The sequence below is a fragment of the Cyprinus carpio genome, chromosome A5 (genome assembly GCF_018340385.1).
Source record: "Cyprinus carpio isolate SPL01 chromosome A5, ASM1834038v1, whole genome shotgun sequence".
Lineage (NCBI taxonomy): Eukaryota > Metazoa > Chordata > Actinopteri > Cypriniformes > Cyprinidae > Cyprinus > Cyprinus carpio.
The window spans coordinates 8,693,975-8,714,870 of NC_056576.1; the positions used below are offsets into that span (position 1 = coordinate 8,693,975).

A 20,896-nucleotide genomic window follows, 5' to 3' on the forward strand; every position below is an offset into this window, starting at 1 on the left:
TTTTCTTCTATCAGTTCATTCATCCATCCATCCATCCATCCATCCATCTTCTATCCATTCATCCATCTATCCATCTTTTATCTACCATCTTCTATCCATCCAGCCATTCCTCCTCTATTGATCCATCCATCTCCTATCAATTCATTCATCCATCCATCCATCCATCCATCTTTTATCTACATCTTCTATCAATCCATCTTTTATCCATCAATCCATCTTTTATCCATCCATCCATCCATTCATTCTTCCATCCATCCATCCATCCATCCATTTATTTAGCTTCTCTCCATCCATCCATCTTCTATCTACCCATCTTATATCATCCATACTTCTCCAATCCATCCAGCCGTCACTTTTCTATCGATCCATCCATCTTCTATCAATTCATCCATCCATCCATTCACCTAACTTCTCTCAATCCATCCATTTATCCATCTATCTTCTAACCTTTAATCAATCCATCCATCTGCTATCCATCCATCCATCCATCCATCTATTCATTCATCCATTTTCTATCAATCTATTTTTTATCATCCATCCATCTTCTACCCATCCATCCATCTTTTATCCAACCATCCATTCATTCTTTCATCCATCCATCCATTTATTTAGCTTCTCTCCATCCATCCATCTTCTATCCATTCATTCATTCATACACATCCATCTTCTTTATCTATTCATATTTTATTTTTTTATCTTCTCTTTCTATATATATGTTCCGTCTATCCATCCATCTTCTATTCATCCATCTATCTTCTGTCAATCCATCTTTTATCCATCCATCTTCTATTAGTTCATTTTCCATCCTTCCATCCATCCATTCATTCATCTATCTTCTCTCAATCCATGAATCTATCGATCTATTGTCTAACCATTCGTCCATCTTTAAATGGATGGATTGATGCATACTGTACATCTTCTATGTATCCATCCATCCATCTTCTCTTCATCCATCCATCTTCTATCAATTCATTCATCCATCGATCCATCTTCTATCCATTCATCATCCATCCATCTTTTATCTACCCATCTTCTATCCATCCAGACATCTGCTGTCCACCCATCCAGCCATCCATCTATCCATCCATCAATCTTCTATCAATCCATCTTTTATCCATCCATTCATTCTTCCATCAATCCATCCATCCATTTATTTAGCTTCTCTTCATCCATCCATCTTCTATCAATTCATTCATCCATCCATCCATCCTCTATCCATTCATCCATCTCTTTTATCTACCCATCTTCTATCCATCCATACATCTGCAATCCAACCAGCCATCCATTTTCTATTGATCAATCCATCTTCTATCAATTCATCCATCCATCCATCCATCCATTCTTTCATTCTTCCATCCTTCCATCCATCCAGTCACCTATTATCTCTCAGTCCATCCATCTATCCATCTATCTTCTAACCATTAATCAATCCATCCATTTGCTATCCATCCATCTATCTATATATCCATCTTCTATCAATCCATTTTTTATCATCCATCCATCTTTTGTCCATCAATCCATCCATCCATCCATCCATCCATTCATTCTTCCATCCATCCATCCATCCATCCATTATTTAGCTTCTCTCCATCCATCTTCAATCCATCCATCCATCCATCCATTTTCTATCCAACCATCTATCCATCCTTCCATATTTTATCTTCCCATCCTCTATCCATCCATCCATTCGGTATCCATCCATCTATCCCCTATCAATCCATCTTTTATCCATCCATCCATCTTCTATCCATTTATTTTTCCATCCATTCTTCCAGTCTTACATCCTTCCATCCACCCACTCATCTATCTTCTCTCAATCCATGAATCTATCCATCTATTGTCTAACCATTCATCCATCTTTAAATGGATGGATAGATGGATGGATGCATAGAAGAACGTTAATCAATCCATCCATTTGCTATCCATCCATCTATCTATATATCCATCTTCTATCAATCCATTTTTTATCATCCATCCATCTTTTGTCCATCAATCCATCCATCCATCCATCCATCCATCCATTCATTCTTCATCCATCCATCCATCCATCCATCCATCCATCCATCCATCCATTATTTAGCTTCTCTCCATCCATCTTCAATCCATCCATCCATCCATCCATTTTCTATCCAACCATCTATCCATCCTTCCATATTTTATCTTCCCATCCTCTATCCATCCATCCATTCGGTATCCATCCATCTACCCCTATCAATCCATCTTTTATCCATCCATCCATCTTCTATCCATTTATTTTTCCATCCATTCTTCCAGTCTTACATCCTTCCATCCACCCACATCCATCCATCCATCCATCCATTCTTTCATTCTTTCTATTGTCTAACCATTCATCCATCTTTAAATGGATGGATAGATGGATGGATGGATGGATTGATGGATGCATAGAAGAACATCAATCCATCCATCCATTTATCTATCTTCTCTTCATCCATCCATCTTCTATCCATTCATCCATCCATCCATCCATCATTCAGGCTTTTTGAACTTTTTTTACAACGTCCAAATAAGACCATCAAGCTAACATTCATTTTGTTTGTAGAGATTAATTTTCCTCCTTTCAAATTTAAATTTCAATTAGATATACTTTTTGCTACCTCAATTAAATTCTATAATTGGTTTGGAATTCAGAAGGTATTCTCAATTAAATTATGAATGGTGCACAACCCTAGACACAGAAACACACTAACATACACAAAATATCTGCCCATAAACTTCACATCAAAGAAACAAGCTGCGGCTGGCCACTTATATTGGTCAAATGGCGTCTTTCTGCCTAAGTGGGCGGTTCTTATCTGGACTAAGCAGTAATGAGCAACAGACTTAATGCCGCTAGTCTGGTTATGTGAGACTGCAGCGTAATGCCTGCCTGGGACTCTCCCCTCAGTAGGACCAGTGCTAATAGGGAGGAACATGGATAGTTAGGCTTCATTACACCTCACCTACGCTCATTATTTGCAACTCTGTTCTGCAGAATGGAGGGGAAAATGTGTCACTGAGGTGAAGGAGAGGAGCAGGGGGGCTATTTAATTTATCTATTTAACAAGGTTTTATATTCAAGATAAAGAGCCAGAGACTCACAACACAGACCATAAATGAGAACAAAGTGTGTACTTATGTTCATGTGTGCTGTTATGCAAGATTATGAAAGAGTGAAAATAAAAACAAAAATTTACCATGGTAACCAGAGATGAAAAAAAAAAGGCAATTAGCACAGCTAACAAACTATCATATAATTATTTCTCACACTTATGTTTTTCAAAACACCTAGACGTAATAGTAACTATGACATTTTGGATGAAACTGTGGTTACCATGGTGAATTTTTGAAGGGAAAGAAATGCTAATAACTGTTATGGCTTTTTCTTATTTCTCATTAAAGGAATAGTTCACCCAAAAATTAAAATTTGCTGAATATTTACTTAAGTAATCCACACCAATCCAGTCCATCAGTTAACATCTTGTGAAGTGAAAAGCTGCATGTTTGTAAGACACAAAGAAGTTTTTATCTTCAAACCATTGCTTCCAAGCTAGTGCTCCTGTAGCTCAAGTGGTAGAGCATTGTGTTAACAAGTGCAAGGTTGGGGGATCGATTCCCTGGGAACACATGATAGGTAAAAATTGATAGCCTGAATACACTATAAGTTGCTTTGGATAAAAGCGTCTGCTAAATGCATAAACTTAAACTTCCAGCTAAAATACGAGTCCTCTATCCATAATATTGCTTTCTCCATTTAAAAGTCATCTTGTCTGAATATATGCACAAATCAAGCACCAATCACAAGCAAAACAGTTCGTAATAAACATAGTGGATTTTGATATTGCATTTTTGCCAGAAGTGACGGTTTCAAGTGAAGTGACACTTTGATTTATGGATTTGTTTCTTACACAGTTTTTCACTTCACAAGATGTTAATTGATGGACTGGAGTCATGTGGATTATTGTGTTTTTATCAGCTGTTTGGACTCTCATTCTAACGGCACCCATTCACTGCAGAGGATCCATTGGTTAGCAAGTGATGTAATGCAACATTTTTTTCAAATCTGTTCTGATGAACAAACAATCTGCATATTGGATGGCCTGAGAGTGAATACATTTTGAGCAAATTTCAATTTTTGATGATTCCATAAAAGGGAATTTCATAACATAAACTAATAAATCATTGCATGTCTCTTTAAATGAGCAACATTTCATACTGTGATGGAACTAATAATTCAGATCTCCATCAGACTGCACTGCATACATAAAACCGAGATGAAAGGCTGATAGGAGGTGGGGGCTGATTCACTGATATAGGTGGTCTCCAGATACTCGTTCAGGGTCTCCAGACAGGTTTGTGTCCGACAGCTCGACTCCCTTCAGTAGGGCATGGCTGTAATAAATCAATGATACTCAGGGATGCAACTGAAGCCCGGGCCCTCTTAAACACTCATTTAAATTCGCAATCATGATTCCAATCTGGGTGGGAGGGAGGGTTAGTGTGGCTCATTATGAAGGCCAGACTGGGGAAAAGAAAACCGGCCACACTGGTGCTTATATGCCTTTAACCTGACCACTCATTAATCGGAAGTAGAAAAAAAGGCTGGCATTAACATGGATGAGGTTTGATTAATGGTCCCATCACACATGAAGGGAAATTTTAATAGTGAGAGTGAATGGCCCATATATATATATATATATATATATATATATATATATATATATATATATATATATATATATATATATATATATATATATATATATAATGTATACATGTATATATAGTAGTCAGAAATCTGTTTTTTTCCCCTTTGGATTTCAGAGTGTTTTCATAAGATTAACCAGTTCAGACAGAACTGCAGGTGCAGGTGTGTCAGAGTCGTGATTTGTGACTTGTGAAAGGCACAGAGTGTGTTTGTCCTGACTCAGATAGTGATGGGTGGGACTCAATTAGCTGTGTGAATTTATGAGCTATGTGAGCACATTTTTAAGAGTGAGACTATTAAACAGTTTTATGACTGCACTGCACTGCTGCTGTCAAAATGTCCAAACATCTTATAAAACATCACAATAATCCACGAGCAATCTACACCACTCCAGTCCATCAATTAACATCTTGTGAAGTAAAAAATAAAATAAAAATAAAAATAAACAGCTGTGTCCATCATTCACAAAATCCATCATTCACAAAAAAAAAAAAAAAAAAAAAAACTTTTTCAAATGTCCATCTTTTGATGTGTCCTCTCACATCACAATCCACCATCATGTGTTTAGAACTTTTCAGGACTGGTTGATCTGTGTTTATTTCTCTTCTGATTCAGATATGACAATTTTTCACTAGAGAAACCAATATTATAGACAGAGGACTCATATTTTAGCCAGAAGCAACAGTTTGAAGTTAAAAATATCTTAATGATCGATTTGCTGATTACAAACAAGCAGCTTTTCACAAGATGTTAACTGATGGACTGGATTTGTGTGGATTACCTGTGGATTATTGTCATGTTTTTATCAGATGTTTAGACTCTCATTCTGACAGCACCCATTCACTGCAGAGGATCCAGCAAGTGATGTAATGCTACATTTCTCCAAATCTGTTATATCTTGGATGACCTTGAGTAAATTGTCAGCAATTTTTAGGTGAACTATTCCTTTAAAAACAAACCGGTAATGCATGATTCAACCCCAGATCTTCCCTTGCTCTATTTAACAATTATTATTTTTTAAAATGACTAGGCTACACAAAACCTCAAAACATCCTTTGTTCATTCGCAACTTCAATCTTCCACTGGCCAAGAACTAACATTTGCTGTTAGGCCCAAAAGTTGATGAAAGTACAAAATGTTAGCTAAAAGAAATCCATTTCCCCAGTCTAGAAATTCAGAAAAGATTTCATCACACATCAATTACAAATCACTTTTCATAGTGTAGAGGTGATCCCATCTGTCTGTATTCTTTGTTTAATGACTCATATGCATGATAATACGGTACTCTGGATTTTCACATAGAACCCTAAACTGTTCATTAATTAGGCAAAGCCTTTATACAAAAACCAGCAATGGCAGCACAACTAGATATGGCCTTACGGTTTGCAAAATTTTGGCTTTCAGTCAATACAATGTTAATACAAATCTAATATTTACATCTATACACAAAATGTCTATTGGCATTCCGTTGCATCATAATATGCTTGATTCACTCATTTTTGTATGACTTCTGTGAGCCCAAAGGAACATGATCCTATTTCCATATCCTTTAGATTGAAGCCCCAACGCCGCAATAGCCCTGAACTATATGCGATGATCAAACACAGGTCTGCTCCTCATCTCATTTCAAAAGTTTTCAGCCATAAAAAACACTCTCATTAAAAGTGAGAGATGTGGAGGGAGACAGAGTAAAGGGGAGGTAACAGACCTAATCAATCCAAACACAGAGGCTCGCATCGAAGCGGATGCAAATTTCTCAATTTCAAGTAATCCACGGCGGAATTACTTGAAGAAAAGGCTTCATGGTGTGATTCATGCGCCTCCTCCCCCGTATTCCACCCCGTTCCCTGTCCCCTCTCCTGTATTTACTCCATTTCTCCATCGGAGTCTCCCGAGCTCATCAGAATAAATAAAGGAGTGCTTAACATTTGCCATAAAGGCAGCCGTTCCCACGCATATACACATTCTCATTAAGCACTGCACAAACACACCTTAACTTTCATAAAGTGAACGTGTATTCTCTTAGATAACTTTATTCTGAAATAACCTGCAATGCATTCAAAGTATACAGTTTTATACTTCATGCATGCACACAATTCATGCATTCCCTGGGAAATCATACCCATGACCCTGGCGTTGTTAGCGCCATGCTCTGCTGTTTGAGCTACAGGAATAACATAATTTTGTATATTAAAAAATCTTCAGTGCACTTTGACTATAGTTTAAATCATGAGTAGCATGTAATTTGGGAAGCTACATTTTTAAAGCAGCTTCCTCAACACTGCTAACTGTCATCCGGCTCATCGACTAGCTCAGAGGCCTGGAGAGACATTGGCCTTTATACAGATGCATGTTGACGCTCATTAGCATAGCAAATAAGCCTTGCTAATTATCTCTAGAGCAGAGAGCAGCACTCAGCTTGAAAAGGGCAGAGAGAGAGAGAGGTGGCCCGGGTACATAAGCAAAATTAATAACCCTCCACTCCACACTAAAAAAAAAGTTTAAGAGGTGACAGGAGTGTGTTTTCAAATGGAGAGAGAGAATGCGACGACTGCTGCATATTGCAAAGATAGGCTGAGATTGTGTGTGTGTGTGTGTGTGTGTGTGTGTGTGTGTGTGTGTGTGTGTGTGTGTGTGTGTGTGTGTGTGTGTGTGTGTGCGTGTTTTTGTAACATATCAGGACACAATTTTGTGTAATGACATGGGTATGACACAGGTATTACAAGGAGAGGTTGACTTATGAGGACATAACCCATGTCCCCATTTTTCAAAACGCTTATAAACCATACAGAATGAGGTTTTTTTTTGAGAAAGTAAAAATGCACAAAGTTTCCTATAAGGGGTAGGGTTAGGTGTGGGGTTGGTGTAGGGCGATAGAATATACAGTTTGTACAGTATAAAAACCATTACACCTATGGGATGTCCCCACTTTTCACAAAAACAAACGTGTGTGTGTGTGTGTGCATGTGTGTTTGTGTGTGTGTGTGTGTGTGTGTGTGTGTGTGTGTGTGTGTGTGTGTGTGTGTGTGTGTGTGTGTGTGTGTATTTATGCATATGTAAAATGAAACCATGTCAATAGTTTTATTTTTGTGATCATTTTTTTAAGATATATTTATTAACTCACCAAAATTAGATGATTTTTATTAAAATATAAATATTATAAATATTTTACATCTGAAATAGTCTATGTTATTGAGATAATTCTTTGGAATATATGGAATATATTATTAAAGAGTAACTTGCGTTTTTGTGAAGAATAAAGAGTAACTTGCGTTTTATATATATATATAGTATTATATATATATATATATATATATATATATATATATATATATATATAATGCAAGCTGTCAAAAGGTCTGTAATTATAAACCTATTAAGGTTCTAACGCTCACTGATGCTCAGAAGGAAAAACCATGCATTAAGAGCCGAAGGATATGGGACCTGATGGATTTTTCTGAAGAACAGCGGGCAGTTTAACTGTTCAGGACAAAAAAGGGACTCATGAACAACTATTACTAAACAAACAAACAAAAAAACAGAAGATCATTCGGGTGACAACACAGTATTAAGAATCAAGGGGATGTAAACTTTTGAACGGGGTCATTTTTATGATTTCAACTATTATTTACTCTTGTGGACTATATGTAAACATCTTCTATGAGAAATATCATATTCAGGTTAGTACTAAATAAACAACATGCATTTTGTATGATCCCTCTTATTTTGGTAAAATAATTAACATTTTGCAGATTTTGAAAGGTGTATGTAAACATTTTGACAGTATATACAGTTATATAAAACGCTCTACTATCAATTTACAAGGCTCCCAGACACACTCTTGTTATTCAGCCAAAGTGGAGACACATATAAAACACCACTGAAATCATATTCAAGAAATCACAATGGCAAATGAATAAAAAAAAAATCCTATCAGTTACGATCCAATCACAAAGGCGGAATCAGATGACATGCAAATCAAACAGCACTAATTTCATCATCTCCTGCTTCTCCGTTCCAGCAGTTTTCCCCTTGCAAACCTGCCAGATGTAATAAAACAGCTGTCAAACATTCCACACTCCAAACATCTTTCTCTCACACACACACATACTATACAAGACAGGACCCAGCAAATAGAAAGAATGCTGCACAGCGCAAATGACACCATGAATGAGGAACAGAGAGAAAATGGCATTCATGTTAGCGTTTTATGAGATGACTAAAGGATAGACACATTCTCATGGTCTCCATAATACAGATTCTTCTCATATAATCAGAAGAAACACTGTGCTAGATGCACATTTAAATGTTGAGAGTATTCCTCTGTCCGTCTATCTCATTAAAAATCCCTCATTAGGAATTCTGGAGTGCGTGTGAGCGTGCGTGTCTCGCTGTGTGAGGGTCAAAGGTTAATGCAAGCTGTCAAAAGGTCTGTAATTATAAGGAAGAAACATGGCCGCTTTTGTCCCTTTGAGACCAAAAGAGCCCATTCCTGAAGAGAACCACAATTTCAGACCGCAAACAACCTGTGTCTGAGCTCCTGAATATAGAGGTTCTTCAATAAAAGATTTGTAGATGATTCTTGGGGTTTTTAATTAACAGCATAGAGCAGAGTTGAAGTGAGGATCTTGCAGTATTTGCCTTGAGACCTTTCGAGACTGGATGAACGTGGCCTTGCTCTGAGTCTCATTACGTGGTGTCTTGCTCATGGTCTGGGTCTCAGGTTATGGCAGTCTATTTCCAATGTACTAAAGGTGATAATTATCTCCACTACTAGTCGACCGTGTTATTTCAGGGTAAAGATGATTCTATGTCTCTTCATGTCTTCATTGTGTATAGAGCATGTGCACTAACCACTAGGCCACAGCATTTGTATAATACTCTTGAATTGGTCATTTTACTCCCATAATGTGACATACTCGAAAACGAAAGCAAATATTCAACAAGAAAAAGAGTGGTACTACATGTTATCCATCTAAAATTGATTGCATATTGAAACCTAGACATTATATCAGATAGTGAATTTGCTAATACAGTGCCGAATAATGATGCTTAATGCTTTTATAATGCTTTTTGCACATTATTTCAGCAACCAAAGCATTGCAGGTTTATTTATAAGACCGCTGAAGATGGTCTCTGTGTTTAGGATCTAAATGTGAAGCAAAAATGTAGTAGATCCAGATTGACATGTTTAGCTTAAAGCAGAGAGCTCCATTTTACAAGTAAACGCAAATGCTGGTCATAAATATAACATTCAAAGAAATGTATGTCTTTGGAAGTAAATTTATGACCAGCATTTGCCTTCCCCTTGTCATTTTGGTATCCCATGCATGTACACACCTAAATTTACTGCTCCATAAGACAAGGGTTAATGATACAATATGATGACCTTCTGGGCAAATGTCATGTCAGTGTCTATTCAAAAAGAACGCAGTTAAATTGACCAAAGGTGACAGTAAACATTTCTATTTCAAATAAATGCTGTTTGTTCGACTTTCTATTCATCAAAAATCATGAAAAAAATTTTTTATTACCATTTCCAAAATATTATGCAGCACAACTGTTTTTAACATTGCTAATGATAAGAAATTATTCTTAAGCAGAAATTGGTTTTATTATTATTATTTATGAGGGATGATGTTATTATGAAGTATGTAGTAATGATGCTGAAAATTCAGCTTTGCATCACAGAAATAAATAAACCTGTAAAATATATTAAAATACAGTATAAAACAGTTTTACTGTATTTTTGTTCACATAAATGCAGTCTTGGGGATCATAAATGACTATAATAATTTTGATGTCATGTTGACTTTTACTTCAATTCTCCCATGAACAAACAAGTTCAGAGTTTTCTCCAAATTATAATTAAACTGTCAATTTCTGACTGCCACAGGGTCCCACCAAGATGCATTTGTAATCATTTTGGATGCATACTGCACACAAGCTTAGCATCTTTCATTCAGAAAATCCAAATCTGTTGTGACTTAAATATGAAACAGGTGAACAACTTAATTTACCTGCCCTACACTAACTATGTTTCCTCTTTTTTTATGATTCAACTAAACAGCTGTTCTAATGAGATATATGTAGCACCAATGGCATAAGAATTGAAAACACAGCATTTCACAATCAGCTTAAGCAAATATGTAAATCCGGCCATAAAACAATTATGGTTAGAATGTCCTGCAACTGGTGATGAAACAAAGCATTATGAGGCACTAAGGCTTCATACAGAAAGTACACCTCAACAATAGCAGTGAAACAATGTGGGTTTGACAGACAAGCTCATTCACTGTTTCAAAAAATAAATTGTAAAACCTCTATAAATGACTAATATTCAGGATAAACTATGAAAAGTTGTTTTGGAGAGTCTTTAACCACGTTCAGGCAGCAAAAGCACATTTTATTATCAACTATTTCCACACTAACCATACAACATTAATGTGGCAACTAAAGTACATATTCCAGATACTGGCCCTGTTTTCATGATGCTTGTGATCCACACTAACCATACAACATTACTGTTATAAACCAAGAAGCAAGTCACGAAAAAAAAGGGGAGTGTGTATGTGATCTGAAACACTTATTAGATCTATTATTTATTAACACTTATTAATTATTATTTTTTAATTATATTTTAAATGATTACAAACATCTAGCTGCCAAATAGGTAAGACATAGTAGTATAAAGGGTATAGTGAGAAAGATTTGTAAAGATTTAAAATTACAATTAATTAATATTTGGATGCTGAACTGTGATCTAATAAATCTGTTTCTGAATATGCCTGACAAGATTTTGCACTGAATTACATTTTGATGGGTGTCTTCTGTAACTCATTATAAAAATGTAGGATAGTCATTATTTTTTGCTCAGAAATAATACAATAAAGAAGAACACATAAAGATGTATTAACATTTTATCGTTTTGATGTCTGAAAACCCTTTTTCTGTCTTTGACCCATGTACATACCTTATACTGCTCCACAGACATGGGTTAATTATACAACAAGATGAGCTCCTTGTCATGGTCTGTTCACAAACTGTCCTTTGTATAAATCAGCAAAGTCTCAAATGAGCAATACAAGTCCCAAATCAGGTATATTTGAAGCATCGGAATAGCTTTGTCCTGATTGGATTTCCCTATTTGCTGGCATTCTCAGCGTCCAGGCCCTTATTAAAGGGACATGGAAAGGGTCTGGATCACATCAGAGCAGGGGGACTGGTAATCACCAATCTAATGCCATTTAATCTAGTTTACTGATCCAAACTAGGAAGTAATGACTCTCTATTCTTCTATTTTATATTTTTCTCAAGACAACACAAGGCACAAGTGGCCTAACCATCATGAAACCTGAAGTTACTGATTTGAGAAGCTCTAAAACTCAGATTGCTGTTAATGCTTCTGAACTACAGTAATTACATGATAACAGTATTAGTGTATTTTGTTTTACTTATTAATGTTATACATTGTCATCCTATTATTTTTCATTTCCCATTTCCATTTAAATTGGTTTTAGTAATTTTTTTGTGTTTTTCATTTTTATAAGTGTGTTTTTTTTTCATGCCAGCTTCTATGACTGAAACTAAACCTTCTTGGCCAGGTTTAGTTATTCAAAAATAAAACTAAAGATGTTTATGATAATTTTTTTCTCACAACCTTAAGACTAAATTTGGATTTACTTGGTTAACCATTTCAAAAAATATAAACAAAAATGAAACAACATTTTTACATATTCCTATATAATGCTTTTTGTTTTATTTAAGTTTTAGTTAATTTAGTACTTCTAGTTAAACTAAATCAAAATGAGAAAATATGTCTTAGCAACTAGCTGAAATAAAATATATTTTTATTGAATATTTTTTTTTTCAGGCCACATTTATTTCAATTAACTTTCTGTTTTGAAGATTTAGTTTTAATTTAAATTTGTTTTTTGTGATAATTCTTGGGAATATATAATTTTTTTATGAAAAAATACACAGTACAAAATTAATAGTTTTATATATTAATTTAACTGCTAACAGGTAGAACAGTCCCAGAATGCATTGCAGATTGAGTTCATCTGCATGCATTTTTCATTCAATAAGGCAGAAATGCTTATACAGTCAGCTCCATACATATTTGGACACAGGCAAAATTTTTATTATTTTAGCTGCTGACCAAAACATATTCAAGTGACCATTATGTAATAACACTCTGGGATTTAATTTGAGGGTATTCAAATCAAAATTGGAGGAAAGGTTAAGGAGTTAAGGATCTTTCTATTACACCGTACCTCCCCGCTTTTTCAAGGGACCATAAGTAATTGCACAGTTGAATCAAAAAAAGCTGTTTCATGGACAGGCGTGGGCTATTCTTTCATTATTTCTACATAAATTAAGCAGCTAAAAGTTGATTCTAAGTGTGCCATTTGCATTTGGAAGCTGTTGCTGTGAACCAACATCGTGTGGTCAAAGAACCTCTCCATATAAGTGAAACAGACAATTGTTAAGCTTCAAAAACAAAACAAATCCATCAGAGAGATAGCAGGAACATTAGGAGTGGCCAAATCAACTGTTTGGTACATTCTGAGAAAAAAGAATGCACTAGTAAGCTCAGCAACATAAAAAGGCCTGGATGTCCACGGAGGACAACAGTGGTGGATGATCGGAGAATCCTCTCCATGGTAAAGAAAAACTCTTTCACAAAATCCAGCCAAGAAAAGAACACTCTCCAGGAGGTAAGTGTGTCACTGTCAAACTCTACAATCAAGAGAAGACTTCATCAGAGCAAATACAGAGGGTTCACCACAAGGTGCAAACAAGGCCAGATTAGACTTTTCCAAAAAACATATAAAAAAAGAACAGACCACTTCTGGAAAAGCATTTTTTAGACTGGTGAAATTAAGATCAGCCTGTACCAGAATGACGAGAAGAAAAAAGTATGGAGAAGGCTTGGAACAGCTCATGATCCAAAGCATACAACATAATCTGTGAAACATGGTGGGGTAGTGGGATGGCATGAGCATGCATGGCTTCCAGTGGCACTGGGTTACTGGTGTTTAGTGATGATGAGACATAAGACAGAAGCAGACAGAAGAATTCTGAAGTGTATAGGGATATAGATTTAGTCAAATGCATTAAAGTTGATTGGATGGCGCTTCATAGTACAAATGGACAATGACCCAAAAAATACTGCAAAAGCAACCCAGGAGTTTTTGAAGGTAAAAAATTGGAATATTCTGCAATGGCCAAGTCAATCTCCTGATCTCAACCCGATTGAGCATACATTTCACTTGCTGAAGACAAAACTAAAGGCAGAAAGACCCACAAACAAACAGCAACTGAAGTCAGCTGCAGTAAAGGCCTGGCAAAGCATCACAAAGGAGGAAACCCGGTCTTTGGTGATGTCCATGAGTTCCAGACTCAAGGCAGTCATTGCCTGAGGATTCTCAACTAAAAATATTTTAAAAAGTACATTTTATAGCCTGTATGATTAGATTTATTTGTCCAATTACATTTGAGCCCCTGAAAATGTTGGAACTATGTATAAAAATGGTTGTAATTCCTAAGTATTTTATGTTATATATTTGTGCAACCCCTTGAATTAAAGCTTAAAGCCTGCACTTCAATTTCATCTGGATCATTTTAAATTTTATTCTGTTCTGGTGGCATACAAAGCCAAAGTTATGAAAATTGTGTCAGTGTCCAAATATATATGTACCTGACTATATATATATATATATATATATATATATTATAATATATAATACTATATATATATATATATTATATATATCTCAGACACTGGCCTTGTCTTAGCGATACTTATCACACTTTGCACAATATTTCAATAACCAAACCATCACAGGTTAATTTATAAGACTGAGGAGGCTGAGGAACTAAATCAAGAAATCATGGCCTTAGTGTTTAGGATCAAAATGTGGTGAAGCAAAGATGCAGTAGATCCGGACTGACAACTTATAAGCTTATAGCAGAGCACTCCATTTTACAAAGTAATGCAAATGCTGGTCATTAATATACATTCAAAGAGAGGCCTGTCTTTGGATGTAAATTTATGACCAGCATTTGCCTTGCCCTTGTCGTTTTGGTATGCCATGCATGTACACACCTAAATTTACTGCTCCATAAGACAAGGATTAATGATACAATATAATGACCTCCTAGCACAAAAATGTCAGTGTCTATTCAGCAAGAATGCAATTAAACTGACCAAAGGTGACAGTAAAGTAAAGGCATTTCTATTTCAAATAAATGCTGTTTGTTTGCACTTTATATTCATAAAGAAAATGATGTAAAATAATTTAATGTATCACCATTTCCAAAATATTAAGCATCATAAATGTTTTTAACATTGCTAATAATAAGAAATGTTTCTTGAGCAGAAAATTAGAATATTAGAATGATTTCTAATGGATCATGTGACACTGAAGACTCGGGTAATGACTACTGGAAATTTAGCTTGCTTTGCTTCACAGGAATATATAAAACTGTAATATAACTGTATATATACACATTTTTTAAAAAGGGAAATGCCTGCAAAAGCACATTTATGATGCCTTAAAAGGCTCTCTACCTAGGCAGGACACTTGGTTTTGCTGAGCTACAGACCAAGATGTGGCCCTCACACCGAAAAACAAGCCAACATTGAAAATGCACTGCACAGTGCATTACGCAGAACGCTGTATAAATGTAGTGTGACTCACTTGGGTGTCTGTGCGTCATCTATTCTGTTCCCCAGCTGGAACTCATGGGATTTGCTGCGGTGCAGAGCCGTGAACCCTGGCAGAAGGTGGATGAGCTTCCGGCTCGCAGGCGGCGGGGTTCCAGGGGCCTTCAGTTTATTCCTGCGCCTGACCTGTGGCGTCCCTGGAGGGGTCATGGTGTTCACTACTAAGGGAGTCCGCGGAGGGGTGTGGGCAAAATGCCTCTGTCTGGGGGAAGGAGGAAGAGAGTGATGTCCCATATCCAGAGGCGAGGGGAAGAGGCCATAGTGAGGGTCCACGGTAAGCCGGTCTGAATGCGGGTGAGGGGAGTAGAAGGGGGGCGCCAGGGCCTGGGGACTCTGGCACAAGTGCTGGCTGTAGCGCGAGTGCAATTTGGGGCTCTGGGAGAGCTGGAGACGGACCCACTGACTGGGGTCTGACGGCCCCACTGGGGTGTTCTCTTTACCCGACTCAGACGTGGGCCACTGAATGGACCAGTCCTGCTTGGATCCTGTGGACACACAGTGTGAGAGATGAAGGTTTGTACCAGCCAGAATAGAGGAACAGGTAAGTTTGAGAAAAAACACTGGAGGAGAGGAGATAAGATAACACAAGGACAAATAAGAAAAGAAGAGATGAGAAGCAAACAAGTGATGAAATAAAAAGACGAAGTGAGATGATGTTACATTAGATGAACCAAGACATGAGTCATGAAAGATGAGACAAAACTAGACAAAGGTTGATTTTAATAATATAATGCCTGTACAGTATATGACAAATTTATCTGAATTTAATTGAAAGACAAGTCAATAACAAATAAGCAACATTTCTTTTAGTTTTTACTAAATGAATAATGAATATGAAAATGAATGAATTTGAATTAATTTAATAAACTTAATAAATTAGTTTAAAAAATTTATATTTTATCATATTTACTAAATGTATTTGATCATTTGAAAATAAACTGATAGTTTAAACAAATAAACTGAACTTGATCAAAATAAGTAAGCAAAATGATTATTTATTTTAACTAATATTTACTAAAATTATTTCACATAATTTTTTTGAAAATGAAGCAATTTGAATAAATAAATTTAACTTGCATTAGTAAAATACATTTGTAAAATGAATATTTTACGTCATATTTTCTAAACTAATTTGACATAATTTGAAATCAATCAATTTTAACAAATAAACTGAACTTGATTAGAACAAAACTAACCTATAAAATGAATATTAATTTTACATATTTACTAAAATAATTTAATTAACCTGGAAATAAATCATTTTAAAACAAATAAGCTAAACTGTAATATTAATATTTATTTTACATCATATTTACTTAAAATAATTAGCAAATGAACCAGTTTAAACAAAATAAATTAAACTTCATAAAAAACTAAATCTGTAAAAATAAATATTTTTTCATAACGTTTGCTAAAATCATTTAAATAATTGAACTGAAAAAACTATTGAAACAGATGTAAAAAAGTACACTTTTCTTTAAAAGATGCCAAAAAGACAATATTTAAGACCTGGCAGTTTATTGGCCAACCACTGGACAAAAAGAGAAGAGAGATGAGACAGCATGAGATGACAAGATGCAAGAGAAAAGAAACAGAAGAGGAGAGATGAGAAAAATGTGACGTAAGAGATAAAATGAGCCAAGATGACAAAGGAATAAAAACAAGCGCAAGAAGAGAAGAGAAAGAGAAGACGAAGAGAAGAGAAGAGAAAAGAGGAAGAAAGAGAAGAGAAGAGAAAGAGAAGAGAAGAGAAGAGAAGAGAAGAGAAGAGAAGAGAAAGAAGAGAGAGAATGAGGAACCAGTAGAGAGAGAGAAGAGAAGAGAAGAGAAGAGGAAGAGAGAAGAAGAGAAGAGAAGAGGAAAAAGAGAAGAGAAGAGAAGAGAAGAGAAGAAAGCAGAGGAAGAGAAGAGAGAGAGAAGAAGAGAAGAGATGTTTTGATACCAAGTGCCAGATGAAGGATGTCAACAGTGAAGAGACTCAGACGGCATCTATCATGACAAACAGACAGAAAGATGAAAGGATATGTGTGATTGAGAGCAAAGTGAGTTTGAAATGTCTCAATGTAATGAGTTATGAATTTGACTGATACGTAAAAACACCACAATGACAACGGACACACTGGAGAAAGCGAAATGGACAGTGCCTCACCTCCATTACTGTGTAATTTGTCATCCTCAAGTTGTTCGAAAAAAAAGTAATGAATATTCATTAATACATATTCAAATGAAATTCAATACATATTCATTAGATTTCTCTGCAGTACCTTTCTAAAAACAATATTACTATTGCAATTAAGAATTGAACTGAAATGTGTCCCTAGGAATCACTGACACCATTAATGTAGAAATACATTATGATTAGATTTCTCTGTTGTTGTTTTAAAGAGGGAAATTAAAAATTTGAGAAAATATGAGCTCACTTTAATGTGTCCCTAGGAATCACTGACACCATTAATGTAGAAAAGAGGGAAATTAAAAATATGAGTCTCTAGCTCTCTCTGTTTGTTTTCCTCTTTCGAAAATGATTGTGTTGACATAAATACAGAACAATTTGGCATTACAGAGAATGAACAGAAATCCAGCAGACAGACATTAAATGTGTCTAAACTCTAGAGTCTGTGGAATTCTTTTTATTTTCTGAATGTATTTTCATGAGACTGAACGTGAGCTGTAGAAAATGTCTTCAACTCTGGGAGACCAGGTAGGCTGCTGTGATTTGATTGATGGCACCTTTATATATAGAATAGCTGAAAGACAGGAAGATGGATGGAAACCCACACGGCGAAATGTGCTAAAGAACATCAATTCATTTTCAAACTCATCTAATAGGTTGTTTGTGTGGTTGGTTTTTTTTTTTTTTTGGTTGGTTTGTTTTACTTCTGCACCTTATTAAATTATGTACTTCCATAATGCATGTTAACTTTTAAACTTTTCAGCAGTTCCATAGTAGAATCACTCGCCGAGAAAAAGATACAAAAGCTGTCACTCGGGTGGTAAGAGTGGTTCCCTCTTGGTCCGTTGATGTACCTTTAAGGTACTAATATGAACCCCAGTGACAGCTTTTGTACCCTTTTTTTGGAGAGTGTGCAATCATATGATATAAAAACATTCACAAGAAAAAAGTATTCAAATTATGCAAACGGTATACTGATCCATCCCTGTTCATGGAAAATTAAAGGCAGGGTAGGTCTAAATGTATTTACATTGTCTGTGAGCTTTGGAGAGTGATTTGCAGGGAGGGTGGGATCTTATGCATTTCAAAGCTAGCTTGCTATTGCTAGCCTCTTCAAAACCGTCTACCCTACCTTTAATATTCTGGTAAAAATATGTTTCTGAGGGAAAGATTTATAATAATCGAAACTTGACACTTTTAAATAAAAAAGCACTTCTTTTACTTTTTTGTGCAATTAAAGATTAAACATTATTGCAATATTAAAAAGTTATTTTTTTTCCTTGAGGTACAGCCATATTAGCAAAATTTTGTAAAGATTTTCTGGCCAAAAAAAAAGTCCACACAGAGGTAAATTTCAAACAAAGCAGCTTTCTGTTGGTCAGCACACCAATCCATAAAAAATTAAATCCATTATGAAATCTGTGTTGGGAAATCGAGTGGATTCCTATTAAAATTACTAGATTTTGCCTAGAACAATGGACAAATGTGACTGCACCTTTAGGCTTTAACTTAATTTAGTTAAAAATGTGATTTTAACTAAATAAAGTTAAAGTATAAGTCTATCCTTGCAGAACAAGTGTTACTTAAAGAATGTGATTTTTTTGTTATTTAACCACATATTATTAATAAAGAAGATGAGCAAGCTGGACTTGAATGCATGATGCTCATGGGCATCAGGGCAAATGTACTAATATTGAGGCCACACTGCAAAACTAAAAATTACAGCTTCACTAAGTCATGGTTTATGAACAAAACTTTCTAAAAAAAAAAAATAGAAAAAATGTCAATTTCTGTCAAAGATCGTTAATCAGTAATTGCCTGGAATCCACAATCTACTAACTCCACGCATGAACAAACACCATTACAGGACCCTCCTTCTTGTGGTTTACCTGGACTGCGGCTCAGCGGTCACAGTTCACTACGCACAAATGATTCTAAGGGCCCTTACCAACCCCTCAACCCCCTTACAAGACACTCAAGTCGCTCTAGGGGACACACTCCCACTCTTTGAGCATGATGGGAGATAAGTGTGTTTGCCACTCCTAAGGAGGGGTCCAGTGGGCACAGCTGAAGGACACTTCTCGCAGTCCTCTCATGGCCTGGAAGATGCTCAAATAAGCATTTTTAATTACAGAGGAGAGATGACAAACAAGCTACTCAAAGTTTCAAAGTTTCAGGCATGGCCTGCGCTTGACCCGCCGGGAGATGTGTGAGGTTTGCAATGTCGAGTTGCTTGCTTACACGATTGAGAAACCAATAACTAACTACTTGGCCAGTTGATAAGTTCATTAATACTTTGCAGAGCCCCGGAGGAAGTTTCACATTAACTACATCCTTCTCCTTCTTTCAGTATGATCTTTAGGGCCTGACAAACAAACAACAACCCTAAGCAATTATCCTATAAGCATATCACACCTTAAAAGTACAACACTAACCAGATTGTCCATAACTGGACTTAAAATCAAATGTTATATCCCTTTGTAATGATTAAATACAGTATCCTATCATAGTGCCAATGTGCAAAGATACTTTAAGCTGATTGTAGGTTGATTTCTCCTGAAAAAGTAGCAATATTATAAAGCAGCAAAGCAAAAACATTGAGTTACGGTAGTTTTGGTGGGACTATCTGTTTGTCTAATGGGAACTTATGGCAAAAAGAAGAAGGGAAACCTCTTACAGTTATTTTATTTATGAAACACAAGTTGAATTCATTTTTCAAAAGCCTTTCTTACATAAATTTATGTAAGAACTAATTTGAGCGATTTACACAGAAATGCATTCTTCTCATGTTTTATGAATGAGACCCAATATTCATCAACTAAAAGTGTTTCACTTATTTTGTAGTAGTTTCCATCTGTAGAAATTTCCACACTACACTTGATCAGAATTTCCATAAAATCTGTAATACTGTGAACTACTATTACAATTTAAAAGAATTGATTTCTATTTGAATATATTTTAAAATGTAATTTATTCTTGTGATGCAAAGCTAAATTTTCAGCATCATTACTCCAGTCTTCAGTGTCACATGATCCTTCAGATATGTTTGTAAAGCTTTCAGTAGATTTCAGTGTCCCATGTCCCTTTTAGAAATCATTATTTTATGATGGTTTTGCTGCTTAATGTTTTTTGTGGAAATCGTGATGCATTTTTAATTTCAGGATTCTCCAATGAAAAGAAAGTAAAAAAAAAACGTATTTATTTGAAAATGAAGTCCTTTTTACTTTATAAATGTCTTTACTTTGATCTTATAAATGTATCTACTTTGATATTTACTTTTGATCAA

General features: G+C 35.6%; 1 protein-coding gene across 1 annotated transcript in view; it reads right to left on the reverse strand.

The window, feature by feature from the left end:
* LOC109090269 (kinase suppressor of Ras 2-like) overlaps positions 1–20,896 on the reverse strand; it is a 72,665-nt gene that overhangs the window by 37,502 nt on the left and 14,267 nt on the right. Inside the window, exon 4 of the mRNA XM_042752948.1 lies at positions 15,412–15,922. Within this exon, the coding sequence (XP_042608882.1) occupies positions 15,412–15,922 (511 nt within the window). The remainder of the gene's footprint in view (positions 1–15,411; positions 15,923–20,896) is intronic.